General features: G+C 45.9%; 1 protein-coding gene across 1 annotated transcript in view; it reads right to left on the reverse strand.

The window, feature by feature from the left end:
• Positions 1–15,182, reverse strand: part of LOC126176550 (uncharacterized) — a 954,985-nt gene that overhangs the window by 33,147 nt on the left and 906,656 nt on the right. Inside the window, exons 4-5 of the mRNA XM_049923708.1 lie at positions 4,025–4,145; positions 130–484 (exon numbers count right to left, since the gene is read on the reverse strand). Of these exons, the coding sequence (XP_049779665.1) occupies positions 130–484; positions 4,025–4,145 (476 nt within the window). The remainder of the gene's footprint in view (positions 1–129; positions 485–4,024; positions 4,146–15,182) is intronic.

The following is a 15,182-nucleotide window of genomic DNA, read 5'->3' on the forward strand; positions in this document are numbered from 1 at the left end:
AGTATGTGGCGCCCCTTGGGCCCCGGCGCCCAGGGCGACCGCCCGGGTCGCCCCACCCTAAAGCCAGCGCTGGTTGTGGGGTATCGATACGGCGTCAGGTGTCGAGGAGGTGTTGCCGGAAGGACGCACCTGCGAGCCGCCGACGCCGGCGCTGGCGCCCAGCTCGAGGCTGTCGCGGCTGCCGGCGTTGTCGCGGCCGGGCAGCATGGAGGGCGGCGGCGAGTAGCAGTGCGGGTTGTCCATGGAGAGCGCCTGGCGCTGCAGCAGGTAGGGGCTGAGCAGCGCGCTGGCGGGGTGCAGGCGGTGCGCGCGCGCCGACTGCGTGAGGCGCGCCGGCTTGGCCAGCGCCGGCTGGCGGCCCGCGCCCGCCGCCACCGCGTTGCGCAGCAGCAGCAGCGGAGACGTGTCCAGCTGCAGGTTCGGCGCAGACGGGCTCTTGGGCAGCGGCGGCGCGCCGGGAGAGCCCCCGCCGCGCCCGTGCCTGCTGCGCACACACACACACGAACACAACCGCACCTCAGGTTGGCGAAAGGGCACAGAAACCGGTCGCTAGGACTTATTGGAGTGTGCAGACAAGCAGATGGAGAATACCTTACCATCACCAGCGTACATCTGTCTTTGTTCCACGCCACATGCTCCTGCCATTGCCTATGGTGGCAACTGGCAGATCTGGAGCGAAGGCCACACTGGGACACTGTTTCTCACTCTGACTCTTCCTACAAAAATTTACACTACCGGCCCTTAAAATTGCTGCACCAAGAAGAAATGCAGATGATAAACGGGTATTCATTGGACAAATATATTATACTAGAATTGACATGTGATTACATTTTAACGCAATTTGGGTGCACAGATCCTGAGAAATCACTACCCAGAACAACCACCTCTGGCCGTAATAACGGTCTTGATACGCCTCGGCATTGAGTCAAACAGAGCTTGGATGGCGTGTACATGTACAGCTGCCAATGCAGCTTCAACACGATGCCACAGTTCATCAAAAGTAGAGACTGGCGTATTGTGACGAGCCAGTTGCTCGGCCAACATTGACCAGACGTTTTCAATTGGTGAGAGCTCTGGAGAATGTGCTAGCCAGGGCAGCAGTCGAACAGTTTCTGTACCCAGAAAGGCCCGTACAGGACCTGCAACATGCGGTCGTGCATTATCCTGCTGAAATGTAGGGTTTCGCTGGGATCGGCTGAAGGGTAGAGCCACGGGTCGTAACACATCTGTAATGTAACGTCCACTGTTCAAAGTGCCGTCAATGCGAACAAGAGGTGACAGAGACGTGTAACCAATGGCACCCCATACCATCACGCCGGGTGATACGCCAGTATGGCGATGACGAATACATGCTTCCAAGGTGCGTTCACCGCGATGTCGCCAAACACGGATGCGACCATCATGATGCTGTAAACAGAACCTGGATTCATCCGAAAAAAAATGAAGTTTTGACATCCGTGCACCCAGGTTCGTCGTTGAGTACACCATCGTAGGCGCTCCTGTCTGTGATGCAGCGTCAAGGGTAACCGCAGCCGTGGTCTCCGAGCTGATAGTCCAAGCTGCTGCAAACGTCGTCGAACTGTTCGTGCAGATGGTTGTTGTCTTGCAAACGTCCCCATCTGTTGACTCAGGGATCGAGACGGCTGCACGATCCGTTACAGCCGTGCATCTCGACTGGAAGTGATACGAGGCCGTTGGCATCCAGCACGGTGTTCCCTATTACCCTCGTGAACCCACCGACTCCATATTCTGCTAACAGTCATTGGATCTCGACCAACGGGAGCAGCAATGTCGCGATACGATAAACCGCAATCGCGATAAGCTACAATCCGACTTTTATCAAAGTCGGGAACGTGATGGTACGCATTTCTCCTACTTACACGAGGCATCACAACAACGTTTCACCAGGCAACGCTGGTCAACTGCCGTTTGTGTATGAGAAATCGGTTGGAAACTTTCCTCATGTCAGCACGCTGTAGGTGTCGCCACCGGCGCCAGCCTTGTGTGAATGTTCTGAAAAGCTAATCATTTGCATATCACAGCAGCTTCTTCCTGTCGGTTAAATTTTGCGTCCGTAGCACGTCATCTTCGAGGTGTAGCAATTTTAATGGCCAGTAGTGTATATTCCAAACATATACACTATCGCTGTCACTTCTAGACGTGATACTTTTATTTTCACATTTGTGTTGTTTTTCCTTCTGCTACAGTCATGGTGGCTTACTTGGTAAATTACGTAATGTATGTATTGCATTCCATACAATTTTACTGCGTTCCACACTCACTGGTTTGATAGGACGTGTATTGAACAAAAGTTGACGTTGTTGAGTAGATATTTGAAGTCTTCCTGCAAAAGGTGAAGCCTTCTTCTGTTTAATAACTAATTTTTGTTCTTAAAAGAAAACAACATTCTTCAATAAATATCTGTAGGTCACAAGAGAATCGCAAATAAACTGTTCAGTAATGTACCGTTTCATATCTCCAAAGTTCCTTAGCAAACTAAAGAAACACAAATTTGGTGTCATTTTTTTTTGATATTGTCAATTTTTATGGCAGTAAATACGCTTTCCATTGTAAGAACTATGTTACAAATAAATATAAACGAAACTGTTCACACACACCTGATATCGTTTTCAGAAATCTTGCTTGCTGGACACTTGGAGCACTGCTGACGCAGAGTATAACAAAAATGAGCAGGAGTGTCGCGACTGTGTATTTTAGACTATGGAGCATGTAGGATGTATGTGATGTGTCGTACACACCCACTTCTCACTAGTGAGTACAGAGTTCTACAAGGTATATGGAACAGGTTTGTGGTAAAACACGCTATGGCTGTATCATTGTCCTAGTTTAAATGAATTATTACGGATTCTTACTATAGGGTAATTTGTTTTACATCTGTTGTTGTGATATCTTGTAATTTGTTCAGTAGATGGTATTGTGTATGATTTCAATAGAGGCATATGATATGGGGTCATGAATGATGTACGGTACATCCAGCCTCGCGAAAGGGGGGGGGGGGGGGAGGGGAGGATTGCGGAGTATGTATGTAGATGTAGAGGTGAGCGTCAACTTGAAATCCAGACACCGTTTCACAAGAAGGTGTATTCAGAGCGAAACAGCGCTAATGCAGAATGCTGACATAGAGGGAAAAGATAGCCAGTGCCTCTGAAGGGGGAAAGTCGGCAATATTACATCTCTGGCTACACTGCTGCAGGAACAGACAAAACAAGAAAATCAAAATACATGAGGTCATCGCCACCCAATGGCGACACCTGGTCGTTAGGGCCTGGTTTGACTTCTGTGGTAGGGGTGCGGCTGCTGGAGAAGTACCTGACCAGCAGGTTCCCCCCCCCCCCCCCCCCCCTAAAATAAGACCCTTGTTCTGTATTGGGGTGTGTCTGTGATACGAATGCTGTTACCTTCATTGCCTGTTAACTTCGAGGTGATGAGCACTGCAGTGCCCGGTGAAGCATACAGTTACCTTTCAAGTAGTTGCAGGTGTCTGCTTGAGCTGAGAACTGTATGAAGACAACTTGGTGCATTTGCACCAGTGGGTTACCTGTTCCGTGGTGGGTCGCATACGTAAGCCTCAGCTAGGGGGCTCCCGGCGTCAGTGCTATTGTGCACCTTTCTGCTGTGGACCCTGATCGTTGCACAAACGATGTGTGTAGTAATTCTGATGACGCTACACCTCTGCAGGGAAGGAGTTGTGAGTGCAGTATGGAATCAGCAACTGGAAGGAGTGCTGCTCTCCTTGCAGGAGGATATTATGTTAAGTAACCACCAATGGATGCTAAGGCTTACCTATAGAACATGAGAAGTAAGAAATGAGGTGCAGAGACTGGAGGATATGTTCGACAGATTGCATCTGGTATGTAAACAGAATACGACCGACCAGTCTTGTTAGGCGAGACAGTACAGGAACGATACACCGGGGGCGCTACATTAGACTCACTTGCCACGAGCAGTCGATTTAACTGCTCGCGTTGAAGGTGCACGAGGTGGTGCTGTCCATGAAGCTTACCTGTGAGAGGAGGAGGAAGACTCTACTGAGATCTGTCGCTGGTGGAGCGCGCGGGAGAACTGCACGAAGGCGGCGGTGAGCGCGCGCCGGCTCAGCACGTCGGTGCAGCTGGGCGACGGCCCGCAGACGCCCCCGCCCGCCCCCGCCGCCGCCCCCATCTGCGCAACCAGGCACCGTCGTCACCACTCGCCCTGCAACAAGCTGGCGTCTCAGCAGCAACTGGACGTCGCCTACGCCAGCCACTACTGTCGGTAACTTCAAACACACATTGTGCTTCTATTGATTCCAATTGAAGAACGATTACAATCTCAAACTCTTTATTGACTAATGCAAGTTTAGGGTCTTTAGGTTCCTCTCTTACATCTAACCACACATCCATAATAAGTCAACATTGCAATCCGTGTCGTACATAAGCAACGATAACTGTTTACAACATGAAACTTCCTGGCAGATTAAAACTGTGTGCCGGACCGAGACTCGAACTCGGGACCTTTGCCTTTCGCGGGCAAGTGCTCTACCATCTGAGCTACCGAAGCACGACTCACGCCCGGTACTCACAGCTTTACTTCTGCCAGTACCTCGTCTCCTACCTTCCAAACTTTACAGAAGCTCTCCTGCGAACCTTGCAGAACTAGCACTCCTGCAAGAAAGGATATTGCGGAAACATGGCTTAGCCACAGCCTTGGTAGAGTACTTGCCCGCGAAAGGCAAAGGTCCTGAGTTGGAGTCTCGGTCCGGCACACAGTTTTACTCTGCCAGGAAGTTTCATATCAGCCCACACTCCGCTGCAGAGTGAAAATCTCATTCTACGACATACCACAGAGCTTTAGGGGAAGTCGAGACGAACAATTTGATATGGCACGCTTGCGGTCTATCAGGTCGGGAAACACACTCAAATTGGCCATCCGATATTTTGAACATCCTCTTGCCCTCTTCTGCTACCGGCTTCGTCAGCCAAATTTTTAATTTTTTTTTTTTATTTCGTGAACAGCAGTAATTTAAATTTTCTCACAAGATAACGAAGGAAAAAAGTCTTTTATGGAGGCTGTGCGAAAACCTAATTACTTTGACATTTGGATATAATTTTAACCCTTTCAACACAGCATTCTCATAGTAAGAAGGCCATAGAAACAAAATGATTTAGTTGTTAATTTTATGCTGTTAGAATTTAAAAAAAATTGATTTAAAATTTACGAACATCTCCGTCTAACAATTTTTAAGTCCAAGAACAAGGTGTGTTTAATATTCAAGGATAATTTTAGCGAAAAAAAAGACACGAGATTCAAACGGTTATGATCGGCTAAGCTGGCGTTGTAAAACCTCCTACGGCGCACATGCGCCGAACTTTGGGTACTACCTGTTGTAGGCCGCTTTGAAATTATTTCCTGGCTTGGTAGGCCACAAGTGTCCCGTATCAAATTGTTCATCTTAACTTCCCCTGCACCACCGTGTTATACGGGAAACTATTGTCGTGTACACCCTGCTCCTGGTCGTTTTGAATTTATGTCCACGTTATAATTCAAAGAATTTAATACTGGCAAGCTCTTCTAAGTGGTAGTCTTCATATTTTAGGCACAATTGGAGGGAACCTCTTACAAGTTCTGAATTGCATATAGCGTGTCTTTTCAAAGTTTTGTGACAAATAAATGGCTAGGAAGCATTTATTAACAGCCATGAAAATTTAATTAACCGATAATTCTAAAATTATATTTATTTCAATGTTTGATTCATATGTAAAATAAAACTTGGCCTCTGGCAATGTTAATGATGAAAGACCATAGATGTCATTGATATACACAAGGAAAAATAAGGGTTCCAACATGGAACCTTGGGGGACACCACATGTAACTACTTCCCAGTTAAATGTTTACCGTTATCTTATACGTGGAGTCTTTCAGATCAACGTTCATTGTTTCCTGTGAGGATCTGAACCAATTTTCGGCTTATTTTGTTAGACTGTAATATTTTAACTTACTTAGAAGGAAATTAGAATTTGCACAGTAAAATGTCTTTGACAGAACACAGAAGTGCCAGTAGCAGGTAATTTATTGTCTAAAGAATTAAGTGAACTCTCGCTTTATCTGTATACAGTCTTTTCAGCATGGTAACCTTTTAGAAATCAAAACACTGACTTCGACAGTCTATACTGGCTGACAAAATGGTGAAGCACCCAGAAGGGGAGGAGGGAACAAAATGAAACTTTACAGGCTGACGGAGCATATATAAGCCCACTAGAGAGTAGTTGCACTCCTATGGGCTAGATGCATGCACTGATTGCATCCTCTGTTGAGCAAATCTGGCCCACAGCTGTTGTAACTGATCGTTCATATCCTTGATAATTGGGCTGGCATAGAGGGGACGTCTGAGCGGCGCTCGCTCATGAGCTATCAGGTACAGATCTGGGTGCCTTGGTAGCCATGGAAGTACCTCAACATCATGCAGACAGTTCATAGCCAAGCATTTCCGTTGCAAAATGATACTGTCGGATGAAAGGTAACATGTGAGGCAGCAGGAATTCCGTGGCGTTCATTATGCTGTCAGAGTTCCCTCAATTGCAATCAGCAGTGACCTGAAGACATACCCGATGGCTCCTTATGCCATGACGCAAGGACTGACACCGCAGTGCCTCTCCAAAACATTGGAAGATGGGTCCTCTCCCCAGGTCGCTGCCATACTTGCTTACGACGGTTATCTGGGGTAGTGCAGAACCGAGATTCGTTGCTGAATACAATGTCACTCCATTCGTCAGCAGTCAGCGCTTCTCAATCACAGCACCACTCCGTACACTTCCATTTGTGTCATGATGTTAACAGCAGCCTTAGCAGGAGACAGGAATTCCCTAGTCGGTCCGCTGCTGGCCTCTGACCAATGGTGTGAGAATGTTTCAGGGAGTCCCATACTTTTTTCTGGTTGATAGGTGAAGATATGAAAGGCTTACGTTGTTCATGGTGCACAATTTGGCGATACTACCTTGTGGTCGTCAGATGTGATCGACCAGAATCTTAACAGCTGGTGGTATGACTGCCTTCATATTTCTATGCTGTCCAGCATCAGGCCACTGTCACATCCGAATGCCCAACAAATCAGTATACGAGGTCCATTCAAGTTCTAAGGCCTCCGATTTTTTTTCTCTGGACTGGAAGGAGATAGAAACATGCGCATTGTTTGAAAATGAGGCCACGTTCATTGTCAATACGTCCCAAAGATGGCAGCACCGTACGGCAGATGGAATTTTACCGCCAGCGGTGAGAATGATAACTGTGTTAAATACTTAAAATGGCGACGTTTCCCTTACTTGCACAGCGTGCAATCATTCGTTTTCTGAATTTGCGTGGTGTGAAACCAATTGAAATTCATCGATAGTTGAAGGAGACATGTGGTGATGGAGTTATGGATGTGTCGAAAGTGCGTTCGTGGTTGCGACAGTTTAATGAAGGCAGAACATCGTGTGACAACAAATCGAAACAACCTCGGACTCGCACAATCCGGTCTGACGACATGATCGAGAAAGTGGAGAGAATTGTTTTGGGGGATTACCGAATGACTGTTGAACAGATCGCCTCCAGAGTTGGCATTTCTGTGGGTTCTGTGAACACAATCCTGCATGACGACCTGAAAATGCGGAAAGTGTCATCCAGGTGGGTGCCACGAATGCTGACGGACGACCACATGGCTGCCCGTGTGGCATGTTGCCAAGCAATGTTGACACGCAACGACAGCATGAATGGGACTTTCTTTTCGTCGGTTGTGACAATGGATGAGACGTGGATGCCATTTTTCAATCCAGAAACAAAGCGTCAGTCAGCTCAATGGAAGCACACAGATTCACCGCCACCAAAAAAATTTCGGGTAACTGCCAGTGCTGAAAAAATGATGGTGTCCATGTTCTGCGACAGCGAGGGCGTAATCCTTACCCATTGCGTTCCAAAGGGCACTACGGTAACAGGTGCATCCTACGAAAATGTTTTGAAGAACAAATTCCTTCCTGGACTGCAACAAAAACGTCCGGGAAGGGCTGCGCGTGTGCTGTTTCACCAAGACAACGCACCCGCACATCGAGCTAACGTTACGCAACAGTTTCTTCGTGATAACAACTATGAAGTGATTCCTCATGCTCCCTACTCACCTGACCTGGCTCCTAGTGACTTTTGGCTTTTTCCAACAATGAAGGACACTCTCCGTGGCCGCACATTCACCAGTCGTGCTGCTATTGCCTCAGCGATTTTCCAGTAGTCAAAACAAACTCCTAAAGAAGCCTTCGCCGCTGCCATGGAATCATGGTGTCAGCGTTGTGAAAAATGTGTGCGTCTGCAGGGCGATTACGTCGAGAAGTAACGCCAGTTTCATCCATTTCGGGTGAGTAGTTAACTAGAAAAAAAAATCGGAGGCCTTAGAACTTGATTGCACCTCGTATTGCACAATTCGTCCAGCCAGGCCAAATAGAGACCAGCAATGACGTCCTTTGAAAGGCTGGCAGGTGATGATAACAATAAATAGATGTTATACTCCAAGGCAGGTAAAAGAACACAATGAAGGCCTTATCTGAATGAGACGGAAATCGGTAGACGTGATCTACAGGTACAAACAAACAAATGATTACAGTTTCAGAAAAATTGGATGATTTATTCCAGAGAATGGGCTTCTCAAATTGAGTAAGTTAATAAGACGTTTGTCCATTTCTGGTCCTTGTGCAAGAGTTATTAGTCTTAGAATTGATTGGCAGAGTTGTTGGACGTCTTCCTAAGGGATATCATGCCAAATTCCGTCCAATGGCGCGTTAGAACGTCAAAATTCCGAGCTGGTTGGAGGGCTCTGCCCATAATGCTCCAAATGTTCTCAATTGGGAGAGATCTGGAGACATTGCTGGCCAGGGTAGGATTTGGTGAGTACGAAGACAGGCAGCATAAACCCTCGCCATGTATAGCCGGTCATTCATCATCATCATCATCATCATCAAGACTGATTATGCCTTTCAGCGTTCAGTCTGGAGCATAGTCCCCCTTATAAAATTCCTCCGTGATCTACTATTTACTGCTAACATTGATGCCTCTTCTGATGTTAAGCCTATTACTTCAAAATCATTCTTAACCGAAGCCAGGTACCCTCTCCTTGGTCTACCCCGACTCCTCCTACCCTCTACTGCTGAACCCATGAGTCTCTTGGGTAACCTTACTTCTCCCATGCGTGTAACATGACCCCACCATCTAAGCCTGTTCGCCCTGATTGCTACATCTATAAAGTTCATTCCCAGTTTTTCTTTGATTTCTTCACTGTGGACACCCTCCTGCCACTGTTCCCATCTACTAGTACCTGCAATCATCCTAGCTACTTTCATATTCGTAACCCCAACCTTATTGATAAGGTGACCTGAATCCACCCAGCTTTCGCTCCCATACAATAAAGTTGGTCGAAAGATTGAACGGTGCACAGATAACTTAGTCTTGGTACTGACTTCCTTCTTGCAGAAGAGAGTAGATCGTAGCTGAGCACTCACTGCATTAGCTTTGCTACACCTCGCTTCCAGTTCTTTCACTATGTTGCCATCCTGTGAGAATATGCATCCTAAGTACTTGAAACCGTCCGCCTGTTCTAACTTCGTTCCTCCTATTTGGCACTCAATCCGTTTATATCTCTTTCCCACTGACATTACTTTCGTTTTGGAGATGCTAATCTTCATACCATAGTCCTTACATTTCTGATCTAGCTCTGAAATATTACTTTGCAAACTTTAAATCGAATCTGCCATCACAACTAAGTCATCCGCATATGCGAGACTGCTTATTTTGTGTTCACAATCTTAATCTCACCCAGCCGGTCAATTGTTTTCAACATATGATCCATAAATAATATGAACAACAATGGAGACAGGTTGCAGCCTTGTCGTACCCCTGAAACTACACTGAACCATGAACTCAATTTACCGTCAACTCAAACTGCTGCCTGACTGTCTATGTAAAGACCTTTAATTGCTTGCAAAAGTTTGCCTCCTATTCCATAATCTCGTAGAACAGACAATAACTTCCTCCTAGGAACACGGTCATATGCCTTTTCTAGATCTATAAAGCATAGATACAATTCCCTGTTCCACTAGTAACACTTCTCCATTATTTGGCGTAAGCTAAAGATCTGGTCCTGACAACCTCTAAGAGGCCTAAACCCACACTGATTTTCATCCAATTTGTCCTCAACTAATACTCGCACTTTCCTTTCAACAATACCTGAGAAGATTTTACCCACAACGCTGATTAAACAGATACCTCTGTAGTCGTTACAATTTTTTCTGTTTCCATGTTTAAAGATTGGTGTGATTACTGCTTTCGTCCAGTCTGATGGAACCTGTCCCGACTCCCACGCCATTTCAAATATCCTGTGTAGCCATTTAAGACCTGACATTCCACTGTATTTGATGAGTTCCGACTTAATTTCATCCACCCCAGCCGCTTTATTGCACTGCAATTTATTGACCATTTTCTCCACTTCCTCAAATGTGATCGTGTTTCCATCATCATTCCTACATCGAAATCTGAAACATTACTGATCGTATTTTCACCTACATTGAGCAACTCTTCAAAATATTCCATCCATCTGCCCAAGGAATCAACGGGATTCACCAGCAGTTTTCCTGACCTGTGCAAAATACTTGTCATTTCCTTCTTACCTCCCTTTCGAAGACTGCTAATTACACTCCAGAATGGTTTTCCAGCAGCTGGACCCAAAGTGTCCAACCTGTTTCCAAAGTCTTCCCAAGATTTCTTCTTGGATGCTGCAATTATCTGTTTGGCTTTGTTTCTTTCTTCAACATAACTTTCTCTTTCTACCTGAGCTCTAGTATGTAGTCATTTTTGATACGCCTTCTTTTTCTTTTTATAGGGTGCCTTGACTGTGTTATTCCACCAAGCTGTTTGCTTCATCCTACCTTTACAAATGGCTCTGAGCACTATGCGACTTAACTTCTGAGGTCATCAGTCGCCTAGATCTTAGAACTAATTAAACCTAACTAACCTAAAGACATCACACACATCCATGCCCGAGGCAGGATTCGAACCTGCGCTAACTTTACACACTACTGTTCCAAGCCATGCTTTAGCCAATTCTAGTACTGAGTCCCTCTACCTTGTCCATTCCTTTTCCAATGACTGTAATTGACTACAGTCAACTAACTGGTACCTTTCTGAGATCGCTGTTATGTACTTGCGCCTGATTTCCTTATCCTGAAGTTTCTCCACTCTTATCCTCCTACATATGGACCTGACCTCCTGCACTTTCGGCCTCACAATACCAATTTCACTGCGGATTAAATAGTGATCATTGTCATCAAAGAATCCCCTGAATACGTGTGTGTCACTTACACCCTTCCTGAATTCCTGATCTGTTATTGTATATTCAATGACAGATCTGGTTCCCCTGCCTTCCCAAGTATACCGGTGAATGTTCTTATGTTTAAAAAAGTAGTTTGTGATTACTAAGCCCATACTGGCATAGAAATCCAAGAGTTGTTTCCCGTTCCTGTAGGCCTCCATATCCTTTCCAAATTTACCCATAACCTTTTCATACCCTTCCGTTCGATTTCCAATCCTGGCATTAAAATCACCCATGAGCAGAACACTGTCCTTGTCCTTTACTCTAACAACTACATCACCGAGTGCCTCATAAAAACTATCCATCTTATCTTGATCTGTCCCTTCACAATGCGACTATACTGACACAATCCTAATTTTCTTGCTAGACACTGTCAAATCTATCCACATCAGTCGTTCATTTACATACCTTATTGCAACTACGCTGGGTTCCATTTCTTTCCTGATGTAAAGCCCTACACCCCATTGTGCTGTTCCTGCTTTGACTCCTGACAGGTAGACCTTATATTCTCCTTCTTCTTTCTCGCCCCTTACCTGAATGTCACTAACAGTTAAAACGTCCAACACCATCTTACTTGCAGCCTCTGCCAGCTCTACCTTCTTCCCAGAGTAGCCCCCACTGATATTAATAGCTCCCCATCTCGTTACCATTCGTTTGACGAGTCGTATCTTAAGAGTCCCTGGTTTGTCAATTAGAGGTGGGACTCCATCACCTCCAAAGGTCCGAGGCATTTTGCTCTGATTGTTGCCAGCATCATATTTAAAGTACCAGGGAAGCAGGTTGCTAGCCTTAGTTGCCCCGGATCCCACTGAGTTTTACCCCTAACGGTTGAGGGACTACTGGTGGATTTGGTAGTCTTTGCCGTCTGAGAACAAAGGTGACCGTGACTCGGAAAATGTCCGAGATGCCCAGCCTTATTCCAAAGTAACTGGTGTCCCGACTGTCAGGAACACTTACTTGGCCACTCATACGTTGGCCGTAGTTCATGAACTAGGACATGACAACAGGAACCCACATCATGAACCACGGCGGGCATTATCTTGCTGAAATTTAAGCCGAGGATGGCTTGCCCTGATGGGCAACAAACAAGGCGTAGAATATCGTGGACGTACGGCTGTGATGTAAGGGTGCCGCGTATGACAACCAGAGGGATTCTACTATGAAATGAAATGGCACCCTACGCCGTTATTCCAGGTGTATGGGCCTTATGGCGGGTGGCAGTCGGATTGGTATCCCACCGCTGTTGATAGAACTGTCTTTATTGATGAGTCTCACTTCTAACGGAGCCTCGGTGGCCAGCGAAGTTAACACTGGTGTAGCCAATGGAATACCTACTCATTGTCACGTGAGTTCGTCGTATTGAGTCTACACTATTGGTAAAAGGCAGTGAAAAAGGGACATTACGTGATTCCTTATAGGCAGGGGTCTGCGTAGATGTGTATAACCCTGGGTGTATCCACAGGTATCCACAGTAGTACTCATTTTGTGGTGAAAAGATAAAGGGCAGTGTCACTACGTGTGTAATGACCGAAAAAATATGAGAATGGAAAGATGTAGTATCAGGCGTCCCACAAGGATCAGGATTGGGTCCATTACGTTTCACATTTATGTTCATGATCTGTCGACTATTCTCCCCCACTGGAAATATAGCTTATACGTTGACGACATTCTGTTACGTCTTAGTGCAAGTCCACAAAAACCTGTGCACCGTCATCTAGCATCCAACCTGACTTACTTACCTTGTCAGTGTGGGCGCAGAATATGGATTTGAAACTTAACTCGTCTAAAACGCAAGTAGTCTTAGTTGCTCATAAAAGACGTATTACGTCACAGTTTAGAAAATCTTTTCCACCCTTAGTACTAAACGGCACAGAAATACAGGCTGAACACAAAGTCTTGCCCTGATTATAAAAAATTTATAACAGAATAACCGTTTGACATAATAAGTTACATTTGATGCCGTTACATAGGTTAGTGTCACTAGTTGTTGTTCAAATGGGTCAAATGGCTCTGAGCACTATGGGACTTAACATCTGAGGTCGTCAGTACCCTAGAACTACTTAAACCTAACTAACCTAAGGACATCACACACATCTATGCCCGAGGCAGGACCGTAGCGGTCGCGCGGTTCCAGACTGAGGCTACTAGTTGTTGTGACCAATAGATGGCGCTAGTGCTCCACACATCGACGCGGTCTGTTAGGTCACGTTAGTTGCTGGTGAAATGGCGTCGAAGCAGGAGAAAGCGCAATGTGTGCTTTGGTTTCACGAAACGAGTTCGCCCATCAGTGTTCAGCGTAAATTTCGGGCTTCTTATGGACGCAGCCCTACTGACGTTAAATGCGATGGTATGCAAAGTTTAACGAAACAGGCAGCGTTGCAGATCGTCCTCGAAGTGGCAGGCCTCGTGTGAGTGATGCAATTGTTGATCGTGTTCGGCAATCGTTTCAACGGAGTCCGTCTAAATCAACTCGTCAAGCATCACGTGAACTTCAGATACCGCAAGCAAGTGTGATGAAGATTCTTCACGAAAGGCTTAGGTTGCATGCTCACAAAGAGCAAATCGTGCAGGCCTTGCAACCGAATGATTTGCTGATACGTGCTGGATTTGCAACTGAGATTCTCAACAGGATTGAGGGCGCTAACGATTACTTAAATCACATACGCTTTACCGATGAATCCACCTTTCGTGTCAGTAGAATGGTAAATAGGCATAATGCCCGTATATGAGGTTCAGAGTCTCCACATGCTACTGTACAGTTACAGCGAGACAGCGAAAAAGTGAATGTTTGCTGCGGCCTCATGCATAACAAGGTTTTTGGACCGTTTTTCTTCGTGGAAAAATCCATTACCGCTAACATTTACTTAGTCGTTTTGCAACAGTTCATTGCCCAACAGTTAGAAGAAATCAACATGAATACTTTTCCAGCAAGATGGAGCACCTCCCCCCCCCCCCCCCCCATCCCCCGACCCACTGGGCTTTGATAGTGTGTGATTTCCTGGATGAAACATTTCCGGATCGGTGGATTGGAACGAACGGTCCAACACCCTGGCCACTCCGCTCTCCAGACAATACGCCCCTTGACTTTTTTTCGGGGGCTATATCAAGGACAGAGTCTTCGTACACCAGTTGCTGACGTCGACAAACTGAAGGCTAGGATACAAGCTGCTGTGGGTACTGTGACAGAACACATGTTACGAAACACCTGGCGGGAACTTCGACATTCTCCGAGCTACCATGTGAGCACACGTTGAGGTTTACTAACGTAAGTGGTCTTAAAAGAACTAGTAACACAAATCTATGTAACGGCATCAAATTTAAATTATTGTATCAAACGTTTACTCTGTAATAAATTGTTATAATCAGGGCGAGACTTTGTGCTCACCCTGTAAGTTTTCGCACTACTGAGAACTTGGAGACAGGTATCAGTATCACTACATTCACTACAGAAATATAAAACTCTCTAGCTCAAAAACAAACTCGTCGTATCACTAATGCACCTCCTACTTCATTATGGAGATCCTATTCTTCAGACACTATCGTATGAGAACTCACACAAACTGGAACTGGCGTTGAATGCTTGTGTGCGAGTCATTTGTAACTTTCGATAGTCCGACCGAGTCACTCCTGCCTACAAAGAATTATTATGGCTGTGTGCCGAGGAGCCTGGTGCAGACTGTCGTACCCTTCGTTGTCTATATTGTCCTCTAATTCCCTCTTGTTTATCTTCAACTCACACACTACTATCGGAACAGCATAGTAGAAAAACTCGTTCTCAACGAAGTAAAATCGTCTCTAC

Source organism: Schistocerca cancellata, chromosome 3, assembly GCF_023864275.1.
Source record: "Schistocerca cancellata isolate TAMUIC-IGC-003103 chromosome 3, iqSchCanc2.1, whole genome shotgun sequence".
Taxonomy (NCBI): domain Eukaryota; kingdom Metazoa; phylum Arthropoda; class Insecta; order Orthoptera; family Acrididae; genus Schistocerca; species Schistocerca cancellata.